The sequence below is a fragment of the Pseudophryne corroboree genome, chromosome 2 (assembly GCF_028390025.1).
Source record: "Pseudophryne corroboree isolate aPseCor3 chromosome 2, aPseCor3.hap2, whole genome shotgun sequence".
Taxonomy (NCBI): domain Eukaryota; kingdom Metazoa; phylum Chordata; class Amphibia; order Anura; family Myobatrachidae; genus Pseudophryne; species Pseudophryne corroboree.
In genome coordinates, this window is record NC_086445.1 from 700,936,057 (window position 1) to 700,963,638 (window position 27,582).

Below are 27,582 nucleotides of genomic sequence, written 5' to 3' on the forward strand. Positions count from 1 at the left end.
GTCTATGAAGTTTACACATCATATTCAACAATGCACAGTATGCAGCAAATGTAACACCTGTTCTAATTCGCACAGATCTAAAAAAAAAAAAAAAAAAACCCTTTATTATACTATGAAGTGTTTTAAAACTTAGATTTTTTATGTAGTGAAGATTATCCCTTTTTTTCCAGAATCTGCAGAATGAAGCCCCTTGCTATTATTCTTCTTATCTCCCTCTGTAAGGTCTCATGGTCTCAGTATTATGAATATGATTCCAACTGGTGGTTTGCCTTTTTACGTAATCAGGAGTACAGCTATGGGGGGCCCTCCTACCCCTCCTATGATTATGATCCAGATCCCCCCCGCCCATCAGTTAGTGACTGTCCCCAGGAATGTGAGTGTCCACCAACTTTTCCAACTGCTATGTACTGTGATGGGCGCAACCTCCAATATTTACCGTATGTTCCAACTCGAGTTAAATATGCTTACTTCCAAAATAACCAAATCAGTGCTATTCCAGATGGCGCTTTTGACAACGCCACTGGTCTAGTGTGGCTGGCACTGCATGGAAACCAGATTCTTAGTGATAAGGTGGGCAGAAAGACCTTTTCCAAGCTTCGAGATTTGGAGAGACTTTATCTTCAGCACAATAATTTAACCCGCATACCCAGTGGGCTGCCTCGCTCACTCCGTGAACTACACCTTTCCTACAATCAGATCAACAGAGTTCCTTCCAATGCCTTGGAGGGCCTAGAAAATCTAACTGCCCTGTACCTTCATGAAAATAAAATCCAAGAGGTGGGGCATTCATTGAGGGGTCTGAAGTCCCTGGTGCACTTGGACCTTAGCAACAACCAACTTCGCAAATTGCCAGATTCACTGCCTGACTCTCTTGAACAAGTATATCTAGAGTACAATCAACTGAGCTCAGTGCCAACTGACTATTTCAAAGCTTACCCAAAGCTACAATATGTTAGAATCTCACATAACAAACTTACCAGTGAAGCGGTGTCGGGATCCACATTCAATACCAGCAGCCTAGTGGAGCTGGATCTATCTTATAACCAATTGCATCGTATACCATCAGTTAACAACAGACTGCAGCATCTATACTTGCAAGGAAATCAGATCGCAGGTGAGACAAGTAATGCATGTTTAATGGAAATAAATGTACAGTAAATACTGTTTGTTTAAACATAAAATACCTTTTTTAATATAAATGCATTTGCTATGCCATTTCATTTTACAAATGTCTATTTATAGCTTTCAGCTATAAGCCATCTGTATACAGATTAATTAATAAACAGTACTGGAATTTACTATAAGTATGCCATATGTTATTGCATGCATTGGGAATTCATTAAAGGCAGCTAAGAAGCAAAATTACATTTTAATGGATAATGCAGAAGCATACAAGTAGAATACATTGTCAGACTTAAGTTAATATTCCATTGTAGCATCATTAAAATGCAAAGTTAAATTATCAACTCATTTTTCCATCACAAGTAGATACAGCCACTAATAACCATGATACGCTGTCTAAACACTGCTTAAGTAAGACAAATAGCTCAAATATAAAGTTGGTTATGCTTGCTGGAATATTACTGGTCTTACCCCATTTATACATTCATCTGCAGTCCATACAGAACATTTCCATAATGCAGGATCCTGCAAGTCACACAAGATCTACCTTTCACAATTGTAATGTGAGGGTGATGTAAGATGTAGATGGATCACTATTCTAAGCCATGTATGCTTTCTCTAATGGATAAAACTGATAGGACTCTACATACAATTAGCAAAGTATAAGTATATTCGTTAAATCTTTCTAAAATATTAGTAGGCCCAGATATCCAAAACACATGAATCAAAATGAGTTACATGCAACTGTTTAGCAAAATAAAGTTACGTCAAGTATTCACGACAAATTACAATTACTTAACTAGTAAATATTCTGGTTGGATCAGAACTCTTTAGAACTCAGGTTGGGTTTAGAGGTTGTTCTAGGTTTATGGTTATACTTAAGTTTCAACCAGGGGCATGGTAAGCATTAAGCCTAAAGTTAAATCTTAAGGTAGGTTAAGATTTATTATATGTTCTAATATTAAGTTTATATAGAGTTAGGGTTAAAATGAATTTCACCCATTTTACCTCCATTGTGATGTTACCACAATCTACCAGGTTCACCGAAGGATTCCACCATGAAGTGCTGCGATCTTCACCTTTACTGCCACTAACTTGAATCATGCATATTGCAGTGTACTCAATGCCCCTCCCCCATGATCTTTCCATTCACATGAGAAGGCCAGGAATACTCAATGAGCCGGTTTGAAACAAGTGTGACATAGGGGGGTAATTGAGAGTTGTTAGCAAACCAAAAAAGCACACTAATGGGCAAAATCATGTTGCACTGCAGGTGGGGCAGATGTAACATGTGCAGAGAGTTAGATTTGGGTGGGATGTGTTCAAACTGAAAGCTTTATTGCAGACTCAAAATAAAGCAGCCAGTATTTACCATGCACAGAAACAATATAACCCACCCAAATCTAAATCTCTCTGCACATGTTACATCTGCCCCACCTGCAGTGCAACATGGTTTTGCCCAATTGGTAACTTTTTTGGTTTGCTAGCAACTCTGAATAACCCCCATAGTAGGATATACCTGTAGAACTTCAGTTCTGGACAGCTGTATCTAGATATTGCTGAATGGAGGTAACACTGCCTCTAAGAACTCTTCAGCATAAGCTAAATTTCCTAAATACAACACAATTTTTTAGAAATAGGTTAGGTGTGGCTTAGACTTTATTTTTATTTATTTTTTTCATTTTGGTCTCTCATATGAGAATCATATTGGCTAAGTTCACTCAAAAGAGGAGACAATGTTTCTTTTAAACAAGGAATCTCATCTAGCTAACCTCTCCTATACCAAGTCACTCAGTTAGTCCAATCATGGGTTCCATGGAAGGGGCATGAAACTATATCGTTAAGGGCTTTTAATGGTTAAAGATAATATTTCATGGATGGGCTAAGCATTGGGCCAGGGCCTTTAGATCATGCTTGTTTTATAGGACAGGGGATATTAACAGATATTTGAGAGTACAAGTTGTACAACCGCATCGTGAGATAAGTTGCTTATCTTAAAAAACACTAATTATTCACAAATTACAAAGTGGAAAAGTATATCTTTTCAGATGGAATGCACAAGCGGTGCTCAATATACTTGGCAATTTAAGTATTATCTTTATTTATAAATGAAAGTGATGTAATAATTGGTAATAATATTGAGGATTACTTGTGCATTCTGTCTGGAAATACCTATTTTTTCCACTGTGTAATATAAAGTTAAAAGATAAGAACACACAACATTGAATTACTTTAATGAAGCCAAATTTTACTTACCTGGAATCCAGTGTTCTCTGTTGGGTCCCCAAATTCTTGGTGCTGCTTGTTTTAAAATAGACTAAGTCCACGGGAGTGGAGTGGGTAAGCTATGACTGCCACACAGTTGCCGTCCACCATCGTCATGCTGCCTGTTGGAGTATCCAGGAGATCAGAGGGCAGTGACTGGCTGTGTAAGATATTGAAGTACCCATTGGATAAGCTAAATTGCTGCAGGTCTTAACTAAATCAGGAAGTGTACTTCCTACTTGGAGTAAATGTGGTATATTTATTTGCTATTGTCAACAATTCTTTCATAGAGAAAGAAATACATGTATTAGCAATCTTCAATTACTTTTTTCTTGGTGCTAGCAAAGTAAGCCTGGAAAGAGTGGTAATGAATATATGTGGTATAGATCTCCACAGTTACACAGTTCTCCATTTAGTGAACCCAATTTGAGTAGAAAAGTCTTCAAACTGGTCTTTCTAGGAAGTGGTAAGGAACTCCATGACCAATATATAATACAGGACTTTCAAATATAATTTTCTTAGTTAGCTGTAATGAAGTGTCAATAAACCAAAGCCAAGTGTTCTTGAAAATACAGTACATGTTCTTACAGGCATTAATAAATCAAATGATGGTTGAGAAACTATTTTCTCGATTAGATGTTTGGAATACAGTATTTGTGCATTCTTACGTATATAAGACTTGGGGCAGATTACAATTCTCATCATCTCTAGTGATCTTACTTATAGTCTAATAATAGAGAAGAGTTTTCTTTACAATATGTCCCATTCGTGATCCATAAGGAAGTGGCTAATATATGCACTTTGGGTTATTCTATATATATATATATATATATATATATATATATGGATGTGGTGTAGACCTAATTCCGCGCTAATGAGTGAGCTTCAACCTTAAGACGTACCCTCTCTTAGCTGGGGTACTGAGGTCGGATACAAGAAACAAAAAAATGTCTAAGGGAGCTGTGTAATTGTAACTTTAGATGTAGGTTCTTTTCCAAGATTATTTGACCACAGAATAATTAACATAAATTTATTCACATATTGTCCTTGAACAGTACATTTGCAGTGAGTAATGTGTACCTGACAAAGTTTAAAATACAGACTTTGATACACAACCTGACATAAAAATTCTAAATGAATTCATCCAATGATGTCTGTCAATGAATGTCTGATGTTCTCACATCTGAACCTCAACCCAACGCGTTTCGTCCCAAAGGACTTCATCAGGGGTTCATATCAATAGATGTTGAAAGGGCTCTATGGGATCAATAACCGATTTATCAGTAATGCTGTTCCCACAGGGATATCAGTATGGAAATAACACAACAAGAACGTTGAATTCATCCGTATTGGACAATGAATCAGGCCAATATAAAAATGTCATAAAAGGATCTCAATGCTGTATTCTCTACCAGTTATAACCACAACTATGTTGGTCAGGCTTTGTGGTCTGACAGGCTCTCCAGAACAGCAGTTCTGGAGAGCCTGTCAGACCACAAAGCCTGACCAACATAGTTGTGGTTATAACTGGTAGAGAATACAGCATTGAGATCCTTTTATGACATTTTTATATTGGCCTGATTCATTGTCCAATACGGACGAATTCAACGTTCTTGTTGTGTTATTTCCATACTGATATCCCTGTGGGAACAGCATTACTGATAAATCGGTTATTGATCCCATAGAGCCCTTTCAACATCTATTGATATGAACCCCTGATGAAGTCCTTTGGGACGAAACGCGTTGGGTTGAGGTTCAGATGTGAGAACATCAGACATTCATTGAAAGACATCATTGGATGAATTCATTTAGAATTTTTATGTCAGGTTGTGTATCAAAGTCTGTATTTTAAACTTTGTCAGGTACACATTACTCACTGCAAATGTACTGTTCAAGGACAATATGTGAATAAATTTATTTTAATGATTCTGTGGTCAAATAATCTTGGAAAAGAACCTACATCTAAATAAAGTTACAATAACACATCTCCCTTAGACATTTTTTTGTTTCATATATATATATATATATATATATATATATATATACTTGCCACATTAAATATTTTTATATATTGTATAGGTCTGCTTACAAATGAAGGACTCTTCACTCTGGTCTGCTTTGTCAGGTGGCTTCTTTATTCCTCACAAATGTTATGACAGCACATTTGTCCACAAGATATGTCTTCCTGGCACTAGGTTCAGTATGCCTCACCTCCCTTGCTATCTTCCGGCTGTTAGCGTTGGATGCCCCATCCACTGGATCCCACAATCCTTTATACCTTCACGCACACACACACATCAATCACACTCAGGTAATGCAGCTGTGTGTAAGACCTTTGCTGTAGTAAACAGCAGAATCCTTAACCCTATCTGTCCCTTTTCCTCAGCAGCGAGTCTTGTTCTGACCATCAGAACATGGCAAATTACCCTCTTTGCCACAATATAATTATATCACATATATGTTTCTCACACACTCTCAGAGACCAATAAAGCCAACTGTACAGTAATTAACTGGCAGTGTGGCTGACGGGTTGGTATCTATATACCGGCCCCTGTCATCCCAGCAGTCAGAATCCCGGCAGTGGGATGCCGGGATCCAGAATGCGGGCAGCAGGGCGAACACAAAAGAGCCCCTTTTGGGCTCGCTGTGGGTGCGGCTATTTATTCTCCCTCCAGGGGTATCGTGGACACCCCAAGAGGGGGAATAAGTGTTGGTATTCCGGCGCCGGTATGCTGAGCACCGGTATGATGAGCGCCGGGATCCTGACAGCCAGGATATTGAATGCATCCCTGGCTGACAGGTGTCCCTCCACATCTTTGTAAGAGTTGAGATTAAAAACATTTCTCATTGAGAGATCAGATCCATATTTAAACTTGCCATAAAAGAATTAGATTCTCCTCCAATTAGCTGGTTTTCAGAAGGAAGTGTATGGAGAGTTATTCTCCACCCGTACATCATCTAAATATATGTTGAGAGAACACAGTTTTCTGCAACGGGCTTTACAAGAGAGTCCAGATTCCTTCCCTGTAACAGGATGTGTGTTTTGAGATCATGGCCCTCTACTTTCCACCTTCTTGCTTCACCTATGCTGCTAAATGGAATGAGTTGACGTTCTTGTATCCCATAACCTAATTTATCCTTTCCAATCTAGCTTTTATACACATCACTCAACAGAAGCTGTTCTTGTAGAAGTGCCCAATGACGTAAATACAGCTAAAGGAAATAACTCCATACTATATGTCTTGGACCATACCACAGCATTTAATGTGACTGACAACCCCTATCCTCGCATGTTTAATATTTATTTGGGGTCCCTCGCACTGTTCTTTCTTGGCTGCTGTTATATTTCTGTAATGGCTCTTTTCATGTTTCATAGTATATTTTCACCCTTATGCTGAGTCGGAAGCATCTCAAGTTGCATCTACAGTAGCTATGCATTAGTAGCATATGTGTCAGGTTCATGCTAGGCATACATAAGATACACCCACATTGGTCTTAGGGTGGGATGTACTAAATTTAAAAAGCGGCAAAAACTCTGAAGAATTCAGTTTACTGAGTTTTGGCCGCATTTCCCATATGTAACAGACTTGGACCCAGATGGCGTTGCCTAATAGAACTCTTTAGGTTTCTTATGGTATTTTTTCTGATCCCTCCCAGTGTCCCCTGTGGCACGCATCATTCGGCGCATGTGCAGCTGTCCTTTGTGATTATGATCGCAGTTCTAGGTACATACTGGCGTTTTTAACATTGGTATTTACCCAATAAGTGACAGAATGTATTGCATTCAAAATGCAATGCATAGTACATCCCACCCTGAAGAACATTTTTTTAACATTTGTTATAATAGTGAAACACTTCATCTCTGAGCATGGGGTTATGGGGATGTTAACTTTCTGGATGCCTTGTGTGTGTCACAGTCTAATGTTCAGGTCAAACCTCACTATCTGCTCTACACTATTGGTGCCCTCGAACATCTGATGCACAGGGCATAAGCCCCGCCATCCCCTAGTTTCACCAATGCCTGTGGCAGTGTTTACCAACTCCAGTTCTTAGGTGACCCTAACACTGCTTGTTTTTCATAAGCTGCCCTTGGGATCCTTTGAGGACACCTGAAAGACATTCACTGTTGTGGTTCCTTGAGGGCTGGAGTTGGGAAACACTTGCCTATGGATCTAAATGTGGGGGGGGGGGAAATCCCAATACAGGATCTAGACCAAGTCAATCTTTCTAGCCTAATTTCTTCCACTGCATCCACAATACCTTCCAATTCCTCTTACCTGGAACAGAAGGAACTGTACAGATGAGACATGAACAATATGTGCAAAGATCAGAGGCCAAACTGGCTGCTCGCTCTCACTGTAGTTTGTAGTGTGGGTGTTGTCATCTATATTGCTCAGCCACTATCTACAGTAAGTGGCGTATGGTTTCCTGCTAAACAATCCTCAACCTCTGTGACCTCAATAGAAACTACACTGTCAGTCCTAAAAGTAATGCATAACAGTAAGACTTAGGAAACACTATACATGTGCTGTCGTACTGTCTACTGTTTAGCGAGTCCGTGTGTATTAGTGGGATGTAGTTATGTGATCTCCCCATGCATCCTGAACAATGATAATCCCAACAGTCAGCATGCCAACTAAAAGGGACTATTCCCACTCGTGGGTGTCCATGACTGACCCACCCATCATTGAGCCTGCAAGGGGCTTTGTTGTGCTCCCCCACCACCACCACCATCACAACAGCATTCTGCGGCCGGGATCCTGCCGGTAACACAAACCCAACCTGTATTAGTTGATTGGAGTGGCAAAAATAAATTCTGTACTGAAGCCCTAAAAGTTTTAATGCTCCGTATGTTATGTTATTATTTTTATTGAAATGGGATATCTGCTACAATGTTTATTTTTACAAAATTATCGCTAAAGCCATAAATCCATTTGTTTGAAAAGAATATGTACATTAGTAATTCAAGAATGCCAAGTGGCAGATAGCTTGCATGCTTGCTGAAATAAATGTCTGATCAAACTGTACAGCTGGAATTGTTAGCTAAAAATGAGCAATCTGATATCATTGGCACTCCGATGACAGGATTGGATAACACTCACTACTGGGCAGTATACACAAAACTAGAAGTTGGAAAATAGTAAGGAGTATGCTTTTATATGGGTTTTTTTTTTTTAACCAAATTCAAGAGCAATATGTCAAAATATTTTTATTTTAGATGTACCTTATACTGAGGACAGTGCAACATACTGAGGTCTTACAAAGGCCACATAATAACTAGAGGTGAGTGAACTAGAGATTACTGAAAACCGAACACACCCGAACTTTGGGGTTCAGAGTTGAAAAAAGTCCAAACTTGAGTCAATTTGGGGTTCCGAGTCAAACCAAATACTGTCTCAGATCATCCTGCCCAGTTTGGATCTCAGATCCAAAAACCGAATCTTGTATGTTTTGGATTGCATGTACTGTAAGTCCCTTCCTTGTGATTTTAGGTTCCATTTCACACTGGAAATTAATGTTTTGGATGTTAATAATTCAGTAGGAACAAAAACAGGTCCAATTACATGATTATTTTTATAAATTTTTAAGAACAGATCAAGATCCAGGTTGGTTTTGCCAAAACCAAGACCAAAATATGACAATGATTTAGAATCTATTAATTAATCACTGCCACTCGGCAGTACTATTTAGTATGCATCTTGCTGCAAGTAGCAGTTGTGGATAGTAAAGCACCAGAGGAACTCAACATTGCTCCAGTGCTGATCCAAATATCAGTTGTCCCAGCGATCCTTATCATAGTACCTTGGTAGCAGTGGAACTTAGCACTCACTCGGGCAGTGATAGTGCACATGCATGAACTAGGGTTCACACAGACTCACAAAGTAGCCGGCATCCATCAGAGGAAGCCAATAAGGTGCAGTGATCCAAAAGAATCTCTTTTTGCAACCCAGACCTCATCCTATAGGATAGATTGGGGGTGTCAAAGATTCAGCAAGTCAGATCGGGACCGAAGGATAAGCAGAAAATATCCATGATGTCCATGCCAGAACTTTGTTGAAAGCTAACTGAGCAGGTAAACTGCAGAATAAGCAGCTGTACCCTGCTCAACATTGTCAGATCCCAGGGCAGTGACTGCATACAGCTCAGTGGGTTCCTTTGTCTAACAGCAGGGACAGCAGAGAGCGGTTAGATACAGGTGACTAAACTTGTCCTAACTGTTAAAATGGATAAGACAGTGCTCTCTCCAATTCAGATAAGTCTGAGTTGTTGCCTTTAATTTTTCTGCTAACCTCCTTCTCCAGATGAAGCAGAATTATAAATCCAATAGGACATTGTCAAATACCTTGGATTCTTCCTCACCACCTTCTATGATTTTTTTATGCAAATTTCCCTAAACTAATTGGTACATTCATGAGAGGATGTTTGAACCTATGATACCACACGTAGGGTCCTATTTACTAAGCCTCTGGTGGAGATAAAGTGGCCGGAAATAAAGTACCAGCCAATCACAGCCTAACTGTCATTTTTCAAACCCAGCCTGTGACATGGCAATTACGAGCTGATTGGCTGGTACTTTATATCTGCCCATTTTATCTCCACCAGAGGCTTAGTAAATAGACCACACAGACTGGTGCAACAATGGAGTAAGTATGCACAAGAAACCACAGTAGTAATTCAGGGTGGATTTGCCAGGGATTCCAACAGAGCACAAGTGGAGTACTCAGTAAATTACACAGCACAGAACTCACAGAGTACTTTAGCAAGGTTAGGTAATACAGAGACTTAAGGTGGGTACACACTAATAGATATATCTGCAGATCAATTGATCTGCAGATATATCTATGGACGGATCGGGCAGTGTGCTGTGCATACACACTGCCCGATCCGTCGGGGACTGACGTCATGAACTGGGCGGGCGTGTACACACGCCCGCCCAGTTCAGCTGTCAATCACCGCTGGTCGCCGCAGCATGTGTACACACACAGCGACGCACCAATATATCGGTAGATATATTGGCCGTCGGCTGTGCTGCACGGCTGACGCGATACGTCTGTGAACGACGGAGTTCACAGACGTATCGGCCGTACACACTGGCCGACGGACCCGCGATATATCGGCCGTTCAAGAGAACGGCCGATATATCGACCAGTGTGTACGGGCCTTTAGCTGAGAGGACTTCAGCAGGCACACAGCTAGGTCATCAGACATTGTACAGGAAACTGGGCCAGGTACAAAGGCTTCAGCAAAGGCTCAGAGACTAGCACTAGCACTTAGAAACAGGCACAGGAAACTGAAAGTATAACTGGCAAGGCTGAGCAGATCTGACTGCTTTTTACCAGTAGCACAGATCAATAGGGGAAAACCAGACACATAATTAAAACTTGTGGCAGATGATAAGCTGCACATACTAACAGGCATCCTGGCTGCTAGGCAACAGCTGGGACCAGGAAACAGAGCGGCCTGCTGGAGTCCCAGTTACCCAGCAACAGGGGGGACAAGCAACCCCCTAGGCTGACGTGACATGGCGTCCTGGTAGCCTAGCAATGACCGGGACCCACTACAACAATAAGCAGCAGCTCATACCACCTGGCATATTGACAACTGATCTCTCATGCAAGAATATCTGTGATATATATAATATTTCCATATTTGGGTCAGCCCTTGAGAATCAAATCAAAGACTTTTGACAAAACTGGATTGTTCCTTGTTTTTCTGGCAATTAGCTTTTTGGTCATTGGCAGGTTGTTATAAACCTCCATGACTGTGGCAATGTACAGTAGAACACAGACCACGTTGTCAGGTTCCCTGAATTTAATGTCATACTGATGAGCAACCAAGAACATGACCATCATTGTAGGAAAGCATCCATCTTAGCTTGTACGTCCTTACTAGGATTCAAAATGGAGACTAGATGGTCTGGTCAGTCATCAGGTTGAATTTCTGTCCAAAGAGAAATAATATATTTTTCCACGCCAAGCTTTTATCCTCATGATTAATCAGTGCAGTTTTTCTCGGCAGCTGATAATGACTGTGTTGCATATGCAATCAGCATTTCATCTCCATTTCTTAATGTCGTGACATGACTGTTGCTATACCATAAGGTGAAGCATGTATTTTAACCTGATGGGCAACTGAGGGTCAAAATAAGTAAAGACTTTATTTTGTAGGAATGTATTCAGTAGGCACAAGACTGTGGCAATGTTCAGTAAGAATTTATAGTAAAAAATGAGTAACCCTTAGTATGATCTTAGCTATGTTACAGACTGTAGGTGAGGTACAGAAACACAGCCTCTCTTTCACATTTGTGTAGCCACTCCTTGTTGATTACATATCCACAGTATGATATTTGATCTTTTAAAAAAAATCATATTTCTCTTTACTGATTTTAAGATCACATTCTTGTAGTCAATGGAGAACCTATGGTAAATTATCTAGGTGCTTGGAACCATTTTATTCCAGTGATGATAATTTCATAATTTCATCTAGATAACACTACAAACTTATTATGCCTTGTACTGTAGTACCTAGTACAATGCTCCTTGTCAGAACACTGGGCTGAAGCTATAGTGAATACAAATCAGCTGTATTATACCAGTCTTTTGTGTGTATTTATGTTGAGGTGTTGAGCTCCAGTACTGTCTCACCTCTCCTGTATGTAAGTGAAGTCAGCCAGGCACCTTTATCAAGATGGCTACCAAAGAGTCACTGTACATGCGCAACCCAGTGTTACAGTAGTGCATGGACATACATGCACACCTAGCTCTTCAAGGGTGTGAGTACCTGCTACCATTGTTACCACTGCTCGATGATCATACCACCGCTACTGCTGTTACTGCCATTTCTACAATAAACCTGCACGCCTGGTTAAGGATCACTGTATGGCCTAAACTCCTAGGTTTCATACCAATATGACATATCAACAGCTTCCTCCAATTCCATCTCTGTTTTTGCTGGTTCTAACTTTGTGAAATCCCCACCACCCCCCTTCCTGCAAAGATAGCCTCATTCTTTTTGACAGGGTATATTGCACAGTGTCCAAAACTGGTTTTAATGTCTTGAATATCCACAGTATCGGACGCTTCCCAATTTGCTATGTGTTAGAACTGGTACTAATAGTGTGGACTACTCACTCAATTCTACAGGAGAAAGCATCCAGAATTGGGGCAATATTAGGTTCCAGATCAGTGTGGGCTTTGATGTATTTTAGAGTACTTAAATTCGTATTAAAGACAGACTGGATACTCTGTAGCAACTGATGTCATCTTATAACAGTGTCTGTGTGCAGCTGGAAACACTGTACTTTTTGGATGGTTTCACTGTATAATTTGTTTTTCCTGATCCACTCCCTACCCAATAAAGACAGCCCTCCAAGAAGAAACACTTGTAAATAAAGTCTGTGCAGTTGGTATTTGTATTTAACGTTCATCTCTATCTTCCCCACTGGCAGAATTACCTCACCCATCCAGGGCCGTCTTTTTGTTTGGGCTCAATGGGCACTTTCCCAAGGGCCCCAGGAGTCTAAGGGCCCTAGGCTGATAGCTGAGGGTCCCCTTTTTCTAGAGATGAGCGGGTTCGGTTTCTCTGAATCCGAACCCGCCAGAACTTCATGTTTTTTTTCACGGGTCCGAGCGACTCGGATCTTCCCGCCTTGCTCGGTTAACCCGAGCGCGCCCGAACGTCATCATGACGCTGTCGGATTCTCGCGAGGCTCGGATTCTATCGCGAGACTCGGATTCTATATAAGGAGCCGCGAGTCGCCGCCATTTTCACACGTGCATTGAGATTGATAGGGAGAGGACGTGGCTGGCGTCCTCTCCATTTAGATTATAAGAGACTGAGAGAGATTTACTGGAGCTGACTAGGAGGAGTACTGTTACTGTAGAAGTGTAGAGACTGAGTGGAGAGAGTTTACTAGTGAGGACAGTGCAGTTTACTTTATAATCCGTTCTCTGCCTGAAAAAAGCGATACACAGCACACAGTGACTCAGTCACATACCATATCTGTGTGCACTGCTCAGGCTCAGGCCAGTGTGCTGCATCATCTATTATCTATATATAATATTATATATATCTGTCTGACTGACTGCTCAGCTCACACAGCTTATAATTGTGGGGGAGACTGGGGAGCACTACTGCAGTGCCAGTAATAGGTTATAGCAGGAGCCAGGAGTACATAATATATTATATAGTGAGTGACCACCAGACACACAGTGCAGTTTATTTAATATATCCGTTCTCTGCCTGAAAAAAGCGATACACACAGTGACTCAGTCAGTCACATACCATATCTGTGTGCACTGCTCAGGCTCAGGCCAGTGTGCTGCATCATCTATTATCTATATATAATATTATATATATCTGTCTGACTGCTCAGCTCACACAGCTTATAATTGTGGGGGAGACTGGGGAGCACTACTGCAGTGCCAGTTATAGGTTATAGCAGGAGCCAGGAGTACATAATATATTATATAGTGAGTGACCACCAGACACACAGTGCAGTTTATTTAATATATCCGTTCTCTGCCTGAAAAAAGCGATACACACAGTGACTCAGTCAGTCACATACCATATCTGTGTGCACTGCTCAGGCTCAGGCCAGTGTGCTGCATCATCTATTATCTATATATAATATTATATATATCTGTCTGACTGCTCAGCTCACACAGCTTATAATTGTGGGGGAGACTGGGGAGCACTACTGCAGTGCCAGTTATAGGTTATAGCAGGAGCCAGGAGTACATAATATATTATATAGTGAGTGACCACCAGACACACAGTGCAGTTTATTTAATATATCCGTTCTCTGCCTGAAAAAAGCGATACACACAGTGACTCAGTCAGTCACATACCATATCTGTGTGCACTGCTCAGGCTCAGGCCAGTGTGCTGCATCATCTATTATCTATATATAATATTATATATATCTGTCTGACTGCTCAGCTCACACAGCTTATAATTGTGGGGGAGACTGGGGAGCACTACTGCAGTGCCAGTTATAGGTTATAGCAGGAGCCAGGAGTACATAATATATTATATAGTGAGTGACCACCAGACACACAGTGCAGTTTATTTAATATATCCGTTCTCTGCCTGAAAAAAGCGATACACACAGTGACTCAGTCAGTCACATACCATATCTGTGTGCACTGCTCAGGCTCAGGCCAGTGTGCTGCATCATCTATATATATTATATATCTGTCTGACTGCTCAGCTCACACAGCTTATAATTGTGGGGGAGACTGGGGAGCACTACTGCAGTGCCAGTTATAGGTTATAGCAGGAGCCAGGAGTACATATTATATTAAAATTAAACAGTGCACACTTTTGCTGCAGGAGTGCCACTGCCAGTGTGACTGACCAGTGACCTGACCACACTGACCACCAGTATAGTTAGTAGTATACTTATATTGTGATTGCCTGAAAAAGTTAAACACTCGTCGTGTGACTTCACTTGTGTGTTTTTTTTTTTTTATTCTATAAAAATAAAACTCATTCTGCTGACAGACAGTGTCCAGCAGGTCCGTCATTATATAATATATAATATATACCTGTCCGGCTGCAGTAGTGATATATATATATTTTTTATATCATTTATCATCCAGTCGCAGCAGACACAGTACGGTAGTTCACGGCTGTGGCTACCTCTGTGTCTCTGCACTCGGCAGGCAGTCCGTCCATAATTGTAATACCACCTAACCGTGGATTTTTTTCATTCTTCTTTATACATACATAGTTACATAGACATCTTCTCTTTATCAACCAGTCTATATTAGCTGCAGACACAGTACAGTACGGTAGTTCACGGCTGTGGCTACCGCTGTGTCTGCACTCGGCAGGCAGTCCGTCCATAATTGTATACCACCTAACCGTGGTTTTTTTTCATTCTTCTTTATACATACATAGTTACATAGACATCTTCTCTTTATCAACCAGTCTATATTAGCTGCAGACACAGTACAGTACGGTAGTTCACGGCTGTGGCTACCTCTGTGTCTGCACTCGGCAGGCAGTCCATCCATAATTGTATACCACCTAACCGTGGATTTTTTTCAGTCTTCTTTATACATACATAGTTACATAGACATCTTCTCTTTATCAACCAGTCTATATTAGCTGCAGACACAGTACAGTACGGTAGTTCACGGCTGTGGCTACCTCTGTGTCTGCAGTCGGCAGGCAGTCCATAATTGTATACTAGTATCCATCTCCATTGTTTACCTGAGGTGCCTTTTAGTTGTGCCTATTAAAATATGGAGAACAAAAATGTTGAGGTTCCAAAATTAGGGAAAGATCAAGATCCACTTCCACCTCGTGCTGAAGCTGCTGCCACTAGTCATGGCCGAGACGATGAAATGCCAGCAACGTCGTCTGCCAAGGCCGATGCCCAATGTCATAGTACAGAGCATGTCAAATCCAAAACACCAAATATCAGAAAAAAAAGGACTCCAAAACCTAAAATAAAATTGTCGGAGGAGAAGCGTAAACTTGCCAATATGCCATTTACCACACGGAGTGGCAAGGAACGGCTGAGGCCCTGGCCTATGTTCATGGCTAGTGGTTCAGCTTCACATGAGGATGGAAGCACTCAGCCTCTCGCTAGAAAAATGAAAAGACTCAAGCTGGCAAAAGCAGCACAGCAAAGAACTGTGCATTCTTCGAAATCCCAAATCCACAAGGAGAGTCCAATTGTGTCGGTTGCGATGCCTGACCTTCCCAACACTGGACGTGAAGAGCATGCGCCTTCCACCATTTGCACGCCCCCTGCAAGTGCTGGAAGGAGCACCCGCAGTCCAGTTCCTGATAGTCAGATTGAAGATGTCAGTGTTGAAGTACACCAGGATGAGGAGGATATGGGTGTTGCTGGCGCTGGGGAGGAAATTGACCAGGAGGATTCTGATGGTGAGGTGGTTTGTTTAAGTCAGGCACCCGGGGAGACACCTGTTGTCCGTGGGAGGAATATGGCCGTTGACATGCCAGGTGAAAATACCAAAAAAATCAGCTCTTCGGTGTGGAGGTATTTCACCAGAAATGCGGACAACAGGTGTCAAGCCGTGTGTTCCCTTTGTCAAGCTGTAATAAGTAGGGGTAAGGACGTTAACCACCTCGGAACATCCTCCCTTATACGTCACCTGCAGCGCATTCATAATAAGTCAGTGACAAGTTCAAAAACTTTGGGTGACAGCGGAAGCAGTCCACTGACCAGTAAATCCCTTCCTCTTGTAACCAAGCTCACGCAAACCACCCCACCAACTCCCTCAGTGTCAATTTCCTCCTTCCCCAGGAATGCCAATAGTCCTGCAGGCCATGTCACTGGCAATTCTGACGAGTCCTCTCCTGCCTGGGATTCCTCCGATGCATCCTTGCGTGTAACGCCTACTGCTGCTGGCGCTGCTGTTGTTGCCGCTGGGAGTCGATGGTCATCCCAGAGGGGAAGTCGTAAGCCCACTTGTACTACTTCCAGTAAGCAATTGACTGTTCAACAGTCCTTTGCGAGGAAGATGAAATATCACAGCAGTCATCCTACTGCAAAGCGGATAACTGAGGCCTTGACAACTATGTTGGTGTTAGACGTGCGTCCGGTATCCGCCGTTAGTTCACAGGGAACTAGACAATTTATTGAGGCAGTGTGCCCCCGTTACCAAATACCATCTAGGTTCCACTTCTCTAGGCAGGCGATACCGAGAATGTACACGGACGTCAGAAAAAGACTCACCAGTGTCCTAAAAAATGCAGTTGTACCCAATGTCCACTTAACCACGGACATGTGGACAAGTGGAGCAGGGCAGGGTCAGGACTATATGACTGTGACAGCCCACTGGGTAGATGTATGGACTCCCGCCGCAAGAACAGCAGCGGCGGCACCAGTAGCAGCATCTCGCAAACGCCAACTCTTTCCTAGGCAGGCTACGCTTTGTATCACCGCTTTCCAGAATACGCACACAGCTGAAAACCTCTTACGGCAACTGAGGAAGATCATCGCGGAATGGCTTACCCCAATTGGACTCTCCTGTGGATTTGTGGCATCGGACAACGCCAGCAATATTGTGTGTGCATTAAATATGGGCAAATTCCAGCACGTCCCATGTTTTGCACATACCTTGAATTTGGTGGTGCAGAATTTTTTAAAAAACGACAGGGGCGTGCAAGAGATGCTGTCGGTGGCCAGAAGAATTGCGGGACACTTTCGGCGTACAGACACCACGTACAGAAGACTGGAGCACCACCAAAAACTACTGAACCTGCCCTGCCATCATCTGAAGCAAGAAGTGGTAACGAGGTGGAATTCAACCCTCTATATGCTTCAGAGGTTGGAGGAGCAGCAAAAGGCCATTCAAGCCTATACAATTGAGCACGATATAGGAGGTGGAATGCACCTGTCTCAAGTGCAGTGGAGAATGATTTCAACGTTGTGCAAGGTTCTGATGCCCTTTGAACTTGCCACACGTGAAGTCAGTTCAGACACTGCCAGCCTGAGTCAGGTCATTCCCCTCATCAGGCTTTTGCAGAAGAAGCTGGAGGCATTGAAGAAGGAGCTAAAAGGGAGCGATTCCGCTAGGCATGTGGGACTTGTGGATGCAGCCCTTAATTCGCTTAACAAGGATTCATGGGTGGTCAATCTGTTGAAATCAGAGCACTACATTTTGGCCACCGTGCTCGATCCTAGATTTAAAGCCTACCTTGGATCTCTCTTTCCGGCAGACACAAGTCTGCTGGGGTTGAAAGACCTGCTGGTGACAAAATTGTCAAGTCAAGCGGAACGCGACCTGTCAACATCTCCTCCTTCACATTCTCCCGCAACTGGGGGTGCGAGGAAAAGGCTCAGAATTCCGAGCCCACCCGCTGGCGGTGATGCAGGGCAGTCTGGAGCGACTGCTGATGCTGACATCTGGTCCGGACTGAAGGACCTGACAACGATTACGGACATGTCGTCTACTGTCACTGCATATGATTCTCTCAACATTGATAGAATGGTGGAGGATTATATGAGTGACCGCATCCAAGTAGGCACGTCACACAGTCCGTACTTATACTGGCAGGAAAAAGAGGCAATTTGGAGGCCCTTGCACAAACTGGCTTTATTCTACCTAAGTTGCCCTCCCACAAGTGTGTACTCCGAAAGAGTGTTTAGTGCCGCCGCTCACCTTGTCAGCAATCGGCGTACGAGGTTACATCCAGAAAATGTGGAGAAGATGATGTTCATTAAAATGAATTATAATCAATTCCTCCGCGGAGACATTGACCAGCAGCAATTGCCTCCACAAAGTACACAGGGAGCTGAGATGGTGGATTCCAGTGGGGACGAATTGATAATCTGTGAGGAGCGGGATGTACACGGTGATATATCGGAGGGTGAAGATGAGGTGGACATCTTGCCTCTGTAGAGCCAGTTTGTGCAAGGAGAGATTAATTGCTTCTTTTTTGGGGGGGGTCCAAACCAACCCGTCATATCAGTCACAGTCGTGTGGCAGACCCTGTCACTGAAATGATGGGTTGGTTAAAGTGTGCATGTCCTGTTTTGTTTATACAACATAAGGGTGGGTGGGAGGGCCCAAGGACAATTCCATCTTGCACCTCTTTTTTCTTTTCTTTTTCTTTGCATCATGTGCTGATTGGGGAGGGTTTTTTGGAAGGGACATCCTGCGTGACACTGCAGTGCCACTCCTAGATGGGCCCGGTGTTTGTGTCGGCCACTAGGGTCGCTAATCTTACTCACACAGTCAGCTACCTCATTGCGCCTCTTTTTTTCTTTGCGTCATGTGCTGTTTGGGGAGGGTTTTTTGGAAGGGACATCCTGCGTGACACTGCAGTGCCACTCCTAGATGGGCCCGGTGTTTGTGTCGGCCACTAGGGTCGCTAATCTTACTCACACAGCTACCTCATTGCGCCTCTTTTTTTCTTTGCGTCATGTGCTGTTTGGGGAGGGTTTTTTGGAAGGGACATCCTGCGTGACACTGCAGTGCCACTCCTAGATGGGCCCGGTGTTTGTGTCGGCCACTAGGGTCGCTAATCTTACTCACACAGCTACCTCATTGCGCCTCTTTTTTTCTTTGCGTCATGTGCTGTTTGGGGAGGGTTTTTTGGAAGGGCCATCCTGCGTGACACTGCAGTGCCACTCCTAGATGGGCCCGGTGTTTGTGTCGGCCACTAGGGTCGCTAATCTTACTCACACAGCTACCTCATTGCGCCTCTTTTTTTCTTTGCGTCATGTGCTGTTTGGGGAGGGTTTTTTGGAAGGGACATCCTGCGTGACACTGCAGTGCCACTCCTAGATGGGCCCGGTGTTTGTGTCGGCCACTAGGGTCGCTTATCTTACTCACGCAGCGACCTCGGTGCAAATTTTAGGACTAAAAATAATATTGTGAGGTGTGAGGTATTCAGAATAGACTGAAAATGAGTGTAAATTATGGTTTTTGAGGTTAATAATACTTTGGGATCAAAATGACCCCCAAATTCTATGATTTAAGCTGTTTTTTAGTGTTTTTTGAAAAAAACACCCGAATCCAAAACACACCCGAATCCGACAAAAAAAATTCGGTGAGGTTTTGCCAAAACGCGTTCGAACCCAAAACACGGCCGCGGAACCGAACCCAAAACCAAAACACAAAACCCGAAAAATTTCAGGCGCTCATCTCTACCTTTTTCCAGTGGTACCAGATTTTTGAAAATCAGTCCCGAGAAATCGGAGATATCGACTTCAAAACAGTGGTCCCATCTGAGCCTGTTAATTGCTGTTCCCAGCCAGATATCTCAGGTTCTATCTGACTTTTTCTGAGGGTATAATCCAAAGCTGGGAATCTTTCCTTTCAGTGGACACTGGCAGCTTGTCTCTACTATGCCCAGAACCAGAGATATCAGCCTTCCAGCAGCCGGTCTCTGCTTCAGCTCCACACGCCTGATATGCAGTTTTATATTTACATTGGTGAATTGCTGTCTCCTGAAATCTGATCCCAAAGTCCCCAGTACCTCCCAAAAGGTGAGACACTCAAGTGTTATATACAATTGAAAGCTAAGAAATCTATGTCCTGGAACTGGAGATATATTCAGCCCAGCAAGTTGCCCTCTGACCGGAAAATTATGAATATTAAACTCATTCCACTATTCACCTCTCTCCTAAGTATTAAACACTGCCTACCACCCTGGATGTCATGTACCGGGGCCCCTTCATTCTCAATGCCCCCCTTTACAGTTTAGTGTTCTCCCTTCCGCTCCATTTCCCACCATCTGTGCAGTAAAGGAGTAATCATCAGAAATTACTGCTCCAGGTCCTACATGCTGAGCGAAGATAGAACACACCCTACTGCACGTGGGACATGAAAAATGCCCTCCAACCATACCGCTGGAGGATGGGTATGGACCACAGTGCATTGCTTTGCCATGGGGCCTACACTGCTGTTAAGATGGCCCTGCACCCATATACTTGCGGTGCTCAACTGATGTTTTCTTCAAAAACATATGCGAGAATCACAGCACTGAATGGGTATCCAACTACGGGCTTAATTCAGACCTGATCGTAGCCGTGCAAAATTTTGCACAGCTATGATCAGTTACTCAGACATGCGGGGAGACGCCGAGCACAGGGCTAGTCCACCCTGCATGTCTGGCCATACCCCCCCTTCCCCCGCACAAGTACAAAACCATTGCACAGCGGCGATGCTTTTGCACTTGATTAGTAGCTCCCTACCAGCGCAGCTCCTGCGCGCTGGCAAGGAGCTACCCATCACTGTCCGGGTCGCAGCAGCTGCATGTGACGTCACCCCTGCGTTGCTCGGACCGTGCCCCCAAAACGGCGGCCAAACGCTGCCGGCCCGCCCCCTCCCGCCCAGCGACCGCTTCTGCCTGTCAATCAGGCAGAAGCGAACGCTGGGCTGTGATGGCCATAGGCTGACTGGTCTGCGCAGTTCAAACCTGATCAGCTACTGCGCGTAAACGCACAGCAGCGATCAGGTCTGATTTAAGCCCTACATTATTAGTTGTATTCCCTTCACCTATTTCATTTTATTTTGCTGCAGGCGAGACAGCTTTTTTCAGTTTCATCACCGACAGCTGGGTCTGTTTTGCTGTGGACTACCTGGTGCACACTAGGCTTTTTGGATCTGATCCGAGTCTGTCACTTTTCTCAATGCTGATCCAGTGCTTTTTGCCCAGGTGGTGACAGTGTCTATGAAACAGGTATCGCTCAGCAGTTACTTATAGCTTTGCAACTAAGTGTCTCTGGAAAAAGACAACAATTTTCTTAAATTATTTATCAGCAGGTTTCAATGGAGCCAACAGATCGACACATTCATATCTTCCTGGATATCATTGTCCTAGCAGTATAATTCCACTCTGTCTAAATATGTGGCCTAGTCCTCAGTATCGACACATTCATATCTTCCTGGATATCATTGTCCTAGCAGTATAATTCCACTCTGTCTAAATATGTGGCCTAGTCCTCAGTATCGACACATTCATATCTTCCTGGATATCATTGTCCTAGCAGTATAATTCCACTCTATCTAAATATGTGGCCTAGTCCTCAGTATCGACACATTCATATCTTCCTGGATATCATTGTCCTAGCAGTATAATTCCACTCTATCTAAATATGTGGCCTAATCCTCAGTATCGACACATTCATATCTTCCTGGATATCATTGTCCTAGCAGTATAATTCCACTCTATCTAAATATGTGGCCTAGTCCTCAGTATCGACACATTCATATCTTCCTGGATCTCATTGTCCTAGCAGTATAATTCCACTCTATCTAAATATGTGGCCTAGTCCTCAGTATCGACACATTCATATCTTCCTGGATATCATTGTCCTAGCAGTATCATTCCACTCTGTCTAAATATGTGGCCTAGTCCTCAGTATCGACACATTCATATCTTCCTGGATATCACTGTCCTAGCAGTATAATTCCACTCTGTCTAAATATGTGGCCTAATCCTCAGTATCATTGTCAAAACCGGGTAATAAATGCTGTAATCTCCTTATTTCAACTTATTCTCTTGTATATCAGAAAATGCAGTATTCAGGCAACGCTCAGGATATTGCTTCACAGGATCCACAATCACTGCTGAAGGTGGGCCTTATTCAGCAAACACGATGCGACCGCAATGTAAGTGATGTGGCCGGCATATTTATGCGCGGTCCCATCCTGTGCATGCTCCTGCAGTTAATGCGGTCAGCCCGCATTAACTGTGAAAGCCTCTGCCTGATTGACAGGCAGAGATGTTTGCGGGGTGGGCGGCAACTGAGCATTTTCAAGGTGGCGTCGAGGAAATGGGGGCACGTCAGCTCCGTTTTCAGGGCACTGATCAAAAAAATGACGGCAGGACTCCTGCTGTCGAAGTCATGCTGCGTGGGCAGGAGGCTTCGTAAGTTTCTGCGACCACGCTCTACTTGCATTGCGTTCGCAATTAGAGCGTGATCGCATGGGGAGGGGCGGTGGGTCGCATGCTAGGCAGACTTGCCCTGCGATGGGTGGCCCCCAGCATGTGATTCCATGGATTGCAGATTCTGCTGAAATCCTTACTGAATTAGGCCCAGGATGCGGTGGGATATAGCAATGTAAAAAAATGCTGTCAAATCTCCAAAAATTGCGTTTTTCAGATTATTACTGCAATACATATGGGGGGTAATTCCAAGTTGATCGCAGCAGGATTTTTTTTAGCAATTGGGCAAAACCATGGGGGTCATTCCGAGTTGTTCGCTCTGTAAAAATCTTCGCATCGCAGTGATTTTCCGCTTAATGCGCATGCGCAATGTCCGCACTGCGACTGCGCCAAGTAAATTTGCTATGCAGTTAGGATTTTTACTCACGGCTTTTTCATCGTTCTGGCGATCGTAATGTGATTGACAGGAAATGGGTGTTACTGGGCGGAAACAAGCCGTTTTATGGGCGTGTGGGAAAAAAACGCTACAGTTTCCGGAAAAAACGCAGGAGTGGCCGGAGAAACGGAGGAGTGTCTGGGCGAACGCTGGGTGTGTTTGTGACGTCAAACCAGGAACGACAAGCAGTGAACTGATCGCAGATGCCGAGTAAGTCTGAAGCTACTCAGAAACTGCTACGAGGTGTGTAATCACAATATTGCGAATACATCGTTCGCAATTTTAAGATGCTAAGATTCACTCCCAGTAGGCGGCGGCTTAGCATGAGCAAATCTGCTAAAATCCGCTTGCGAGCGAACAACTCGGAATGACCCCCCATGTGCACTGCAGGGGAGGCAGATATAACATGTGCAGAGAGAGATAGATTTGGGTGGGTTATTTTGTTTCTGTGCAGGGTAAATACTGGCTGCTTTATTTTTACACTGCAAATTAGATTGCAGATTGAACACACCCCACCCAAATCTAACTCTCTCTGCACATATTATATCTGCGTCCCCTGCAGTGCACATGGTTTTGCCCAATTGCTAAAAAAAATCCTGCTGTGATCAACTTGGAATACCCCCATGGTTTCCCATATCTTTTATATTTGTTTGCAGCAGTTGTCAGAGATAGCTGCTGTAGGCCGCTGGTACAGCAAGTCCCATAAAACTCTGGAGCTTGTGCCCAATAGGCAATGCCATTTTTGCAATGTGGCCCAGACTGGAGGATCTAAAGAATAGTGGGCAATAGCACATGTGCATATTGATGGCCGTACATGCGCATTATGGGGTCGGGATGTAGTTATGTGACCGGTGATCAGGAGACCGCTGGTCACATTACCGGCACCTACATCCTGCACTCCCCTAATCCCGACAGTCGGCATGCTGGCTAGCAGTGACTATTCCCACTCATTGCGCTCATCGTCCCCCCGCCGGCTTTCCGTGGCAGGGAACCTGGCATCGGGATGCTGATCCCGGCCACCGGTAACCCATACCAAACTCATGGGGTCTATTCATGAAGAAAATGAAAAGTGAATTGTTAATTATCACCACACAATGCATCAGTTCAATGCAATATATAGCTTTGATAAGTAGCAATTCATGTTAACTTACCCTTCCAGCGATGCGATCCAGTATCCAGGGCTCCAGTGGAGCTGTCTTCTCCTGTGTTCCCCTTTGCAAAGCCGGCGGGTCCCTTCTGAACATGCACCGGTGGCTGAAGTCAGGGTCGGCTGCAGTGGCTACTGGGAGGTCAGGGGGCAGAGCTAGCACCGGGTGATGGGCAGAGAGCAGGGAAGCATTGAGCTTCCCTGACGTTTTCGCATTGCAGTTCAGATTACGCTATCCTGAGATGGCAACTCTGAACAAACCAGAGAATGGGAAAGCTGAGCTTTCCGTCATTTCAAGAATCACACTCATTATACTAAAGTATGTTGATTCAGCAATGGAGCGGGGGTGCTGCTGGAGAAGTCAGACACATCTCCACGGGAACCAGGTTTGTGAATAGCCCAAAGCAGAGAAAAGCCCTCTTTCTGCAAAACAGGACTTTTCTCTGCTCTATGAATAGACTGCTATGTCACCCAGGTCATAAAGCTGGGAGTGAAGACATTGGCAGAACAGCTGATTATTGTGGAGCTTTCCCAACAAGAAGATGGTTCATATTGGCAGAAGATCCCTTAGGTAAGTAGATAAGGTGTCTACTAATGATCGCATAATAAATACAATACTTAGCCCCAGATTTATCAATACTTGGGGGTAAATTTACCAATCAGATTACAGGTATTATCCTCTAGAAGGTGCTAGATACATGAGAAGTAGAATCTGATTGGTTGCTATTAGTGATGTGCACCGGAAATTTTTCGGGTTTTGTGTTTTGGTTTTGGATTCAGTTCCACGGCCGTGTTTTGGATTCGGACGCGTTTTGGCAAAACCTCCATGAAATTTTTTTTGTTGTATTCGGGTGTGTTTTGGATTCGGGTGTTTTTTTACAAAAAACCCTCAAAAACAGCTTAAATCATAGTATTTGGGGGTCATTTTGATCCCATAGTATTATTAAACTCAATAACCATAATTTACACTCATTTCCAGTCTATTCTGAACACTGAACACCTCACAATATTATTATTAGTCCTAAAATTTGCACCGAGGTCGCTGGATAACTAAGCTAAGCGACCCAAGTGGCCAGCACAAACTCCTGGCCCATCTAGGAGTGGCACTGCAGTGGCAGACAGGATGGCAGATTTAAAAAACAGTCCCCAAACAGCACATGATGCAAAGAAAAAATAAGAATTTACTTACCGATAATTCTATTTCTCGTAGTCCGTAGTGGATGCTGGGAACTCCGTAAGGACCACGGGGAATAGCGGCTCCGCAGGAGACTGGGCACATCTAAAGAAAGCTTTAGGACTATCTGGTGTGCACTGGCTCCTCCCCCTATGACCCTCCTCCAAGCCTCAGTTAGGATACTGTGCCCGGACGAGCGTACACAATAAGGAAGGATTTTGAATCCCGGGTAAGACTCATACCAGCCACACCAATCACACCGTACAACTTGTGATATGAAACCCAGTTAACAGCATGATAACAGAGGAGCCTCTGAATAGATGGCTCACAACAAGAACCCGATTAGTTAACAATAACTATGTACAAGTATTGCAGACAATCCGCACTTGGGATGGGCGCCCAGCATCCACTACGGACTACGAGAAATAGAATTATCGGTAAGTAAATTCTTATTTTCTCTGACGTCCTAGTGGATGCTGGGAACTCCGTAAGGACCATGGGGATTATACCAAAGCTCCCAAATGGGCGGGAGAGTGCGGATGACTCTGCAGCACCGAATGAGAGAACTCCAGGTCCTCCTCAGCCAGGGTATCAAATTCGTAGAATTTTGCAAACGTGTTTGCCCCTGACCAAGTAGCTGCTCGGCAAAGTTGTAAAGCCGAGACCCCTCGGGCAGCCGCCCAAGATGAGCCCACCGTCCTTGTGGAATGGGCTTTTATTGATTTAGGCTGCGGTAATCCTACCGCAGAATGCGCCAGCTGAATAGTGCTACAAATCCAGCGCGCAATAGACTGCTTAGAAGCAGGAGCACCCAGCTTGTTGGGTGCCATCAGGATAAACAGCGAGTCAGTTTTCCTGACTCCAGCCGTCCTGGAAAAATAAAATTTTCAGGGCCCTGACTACGTCCAGCAACTTGGAATCCTCCAAGTCCCCAGTAGCCGCCGGCACCACAATAGGTTGGTTCAAGTGAAAACCTGAGACCACCTTCGGGAGAAACTGAGGACGAGTCCTCAACTCTGCCCTATCCATATAGAAAATCAGATAAGGCCTTTTACATGACAAAGCCGCCAATTCTGACACACGCCTGGCCAAGGCCAAGGCCAACAGCATGACCACTTTCCACGCGAGATACTTTAGCTCCATGGTTTTAAGTGGCTCAACCAATGCGACTTTAGGAAATCCAACACCACGTTGAGATCCAAAAAGTGCCACAGGAGGCACAAAAGGAGGCTGAATATGTAGTACTCCTTTAACCAAAGTCTGAACTTCTGGCAGTGAAGCCAGTTCTTTCTGGAAGAAAATCGACAGAGCCGAAATCTGGACCTTGATGGACCCCAATTTGAGGCCCAAACGTCACCCCTGCTTGCAGGAAGTGCAGGAATCGACATAGTTGAAATTCCTCCGTCGGGGCCTTCATGGCCTCCCACCAAGCAACAAATTTTCGCCAAACGCGGCGATAATGTCTTGCGGTGACATCCTTCCTGGCTATGATCAGGGTAGGGATGACTTCCTTCGGAATACCCTTTTCCTTTAGGATCCGGTGTTCTACCGCCATGCCGTCAAACGCAGCCGCGGTAAGTCTTGGAACAGACAGGGTCCCTGCTGCAGCAGGTCTTGTCTGAGCGGCAGAGGCCAAGGGTCCTCTGCCAGCATCTCTTGAAGTTCCGGGTACCAAGCTCTTCATGGCCAATCCGGAACCCCGAGTATGGTTTTCACTCCTCGCCTTCTTATTATTCTCAATACCTTGGGTATGAGAGGTAGAGGAGGAGACACATAAACCGACTGGTACACCCACGGTGTCACTAGAGCGTCCCCAGCGATCGCCTGAGGGTCCCTTGACCTGGCGCAATATCTTTTCAACTTCTTGTTGAGGCGGGACGCCATCATGTCCACCCGTGGTCATTCCCAACGGTTTACCCGCATTTGGAAAACTTCTGGATGAAGTCCCCATTCTCCTGGGTGTAGGTCGCCCATCTGAGAATCCTTGTGGCTTCTGCCATCGCCATCCTGCTTCTTGTGCCGCCCTGTCTGTTTACATGGGCGACCGCCGTGATGTCG

At 44.0% G+C, this 27,582-nt stretch overlaps 1 protein-coding gene and 1 long non-coding RNA gene across 2 annotated transcripts in view; one reads left to right on the top strand and one right to left on the bottom strand.

The window, feature by feature from the left end:
• Positions 1-27,582, top strand: part of FMOD (fibromodulin) — a 47,478-nt gene that overhangs the window by 861 nt on the left and 19,035 nt on the right. The window contains exon 2 of the mRNA XM_063955282.1: positions 171-1,114. Coding sequence (XP_063811352.1) covers positions 181-1,114 — 934 coding nt within the window. The 5' untranslated portion in view covers positions 171-180. The remainder of the gene's footprint in view (positions 1-170; positions 1,115-27,582) is intronic.
• Positions 1,594-27,582, bottom strand: part of LOC135045327 (uncharacterized) — a 62,984-nt gene continuing 36,995 nt past the window's right edge. Inside the window, exons 4-5 of the long non-coding RNA XR_010237819.1 lie at positions 3,379-3,547; positions 1,594-1,647 (exon numbers count right to left, since the gene is read on the bottom strand). This is a non-coding gene — a long non-coding RNA (uncharacterized LOC135045327). The remainder of the gene's footprint in view (positions 1,648-3,378; positions 3,548-27,582) is intronic.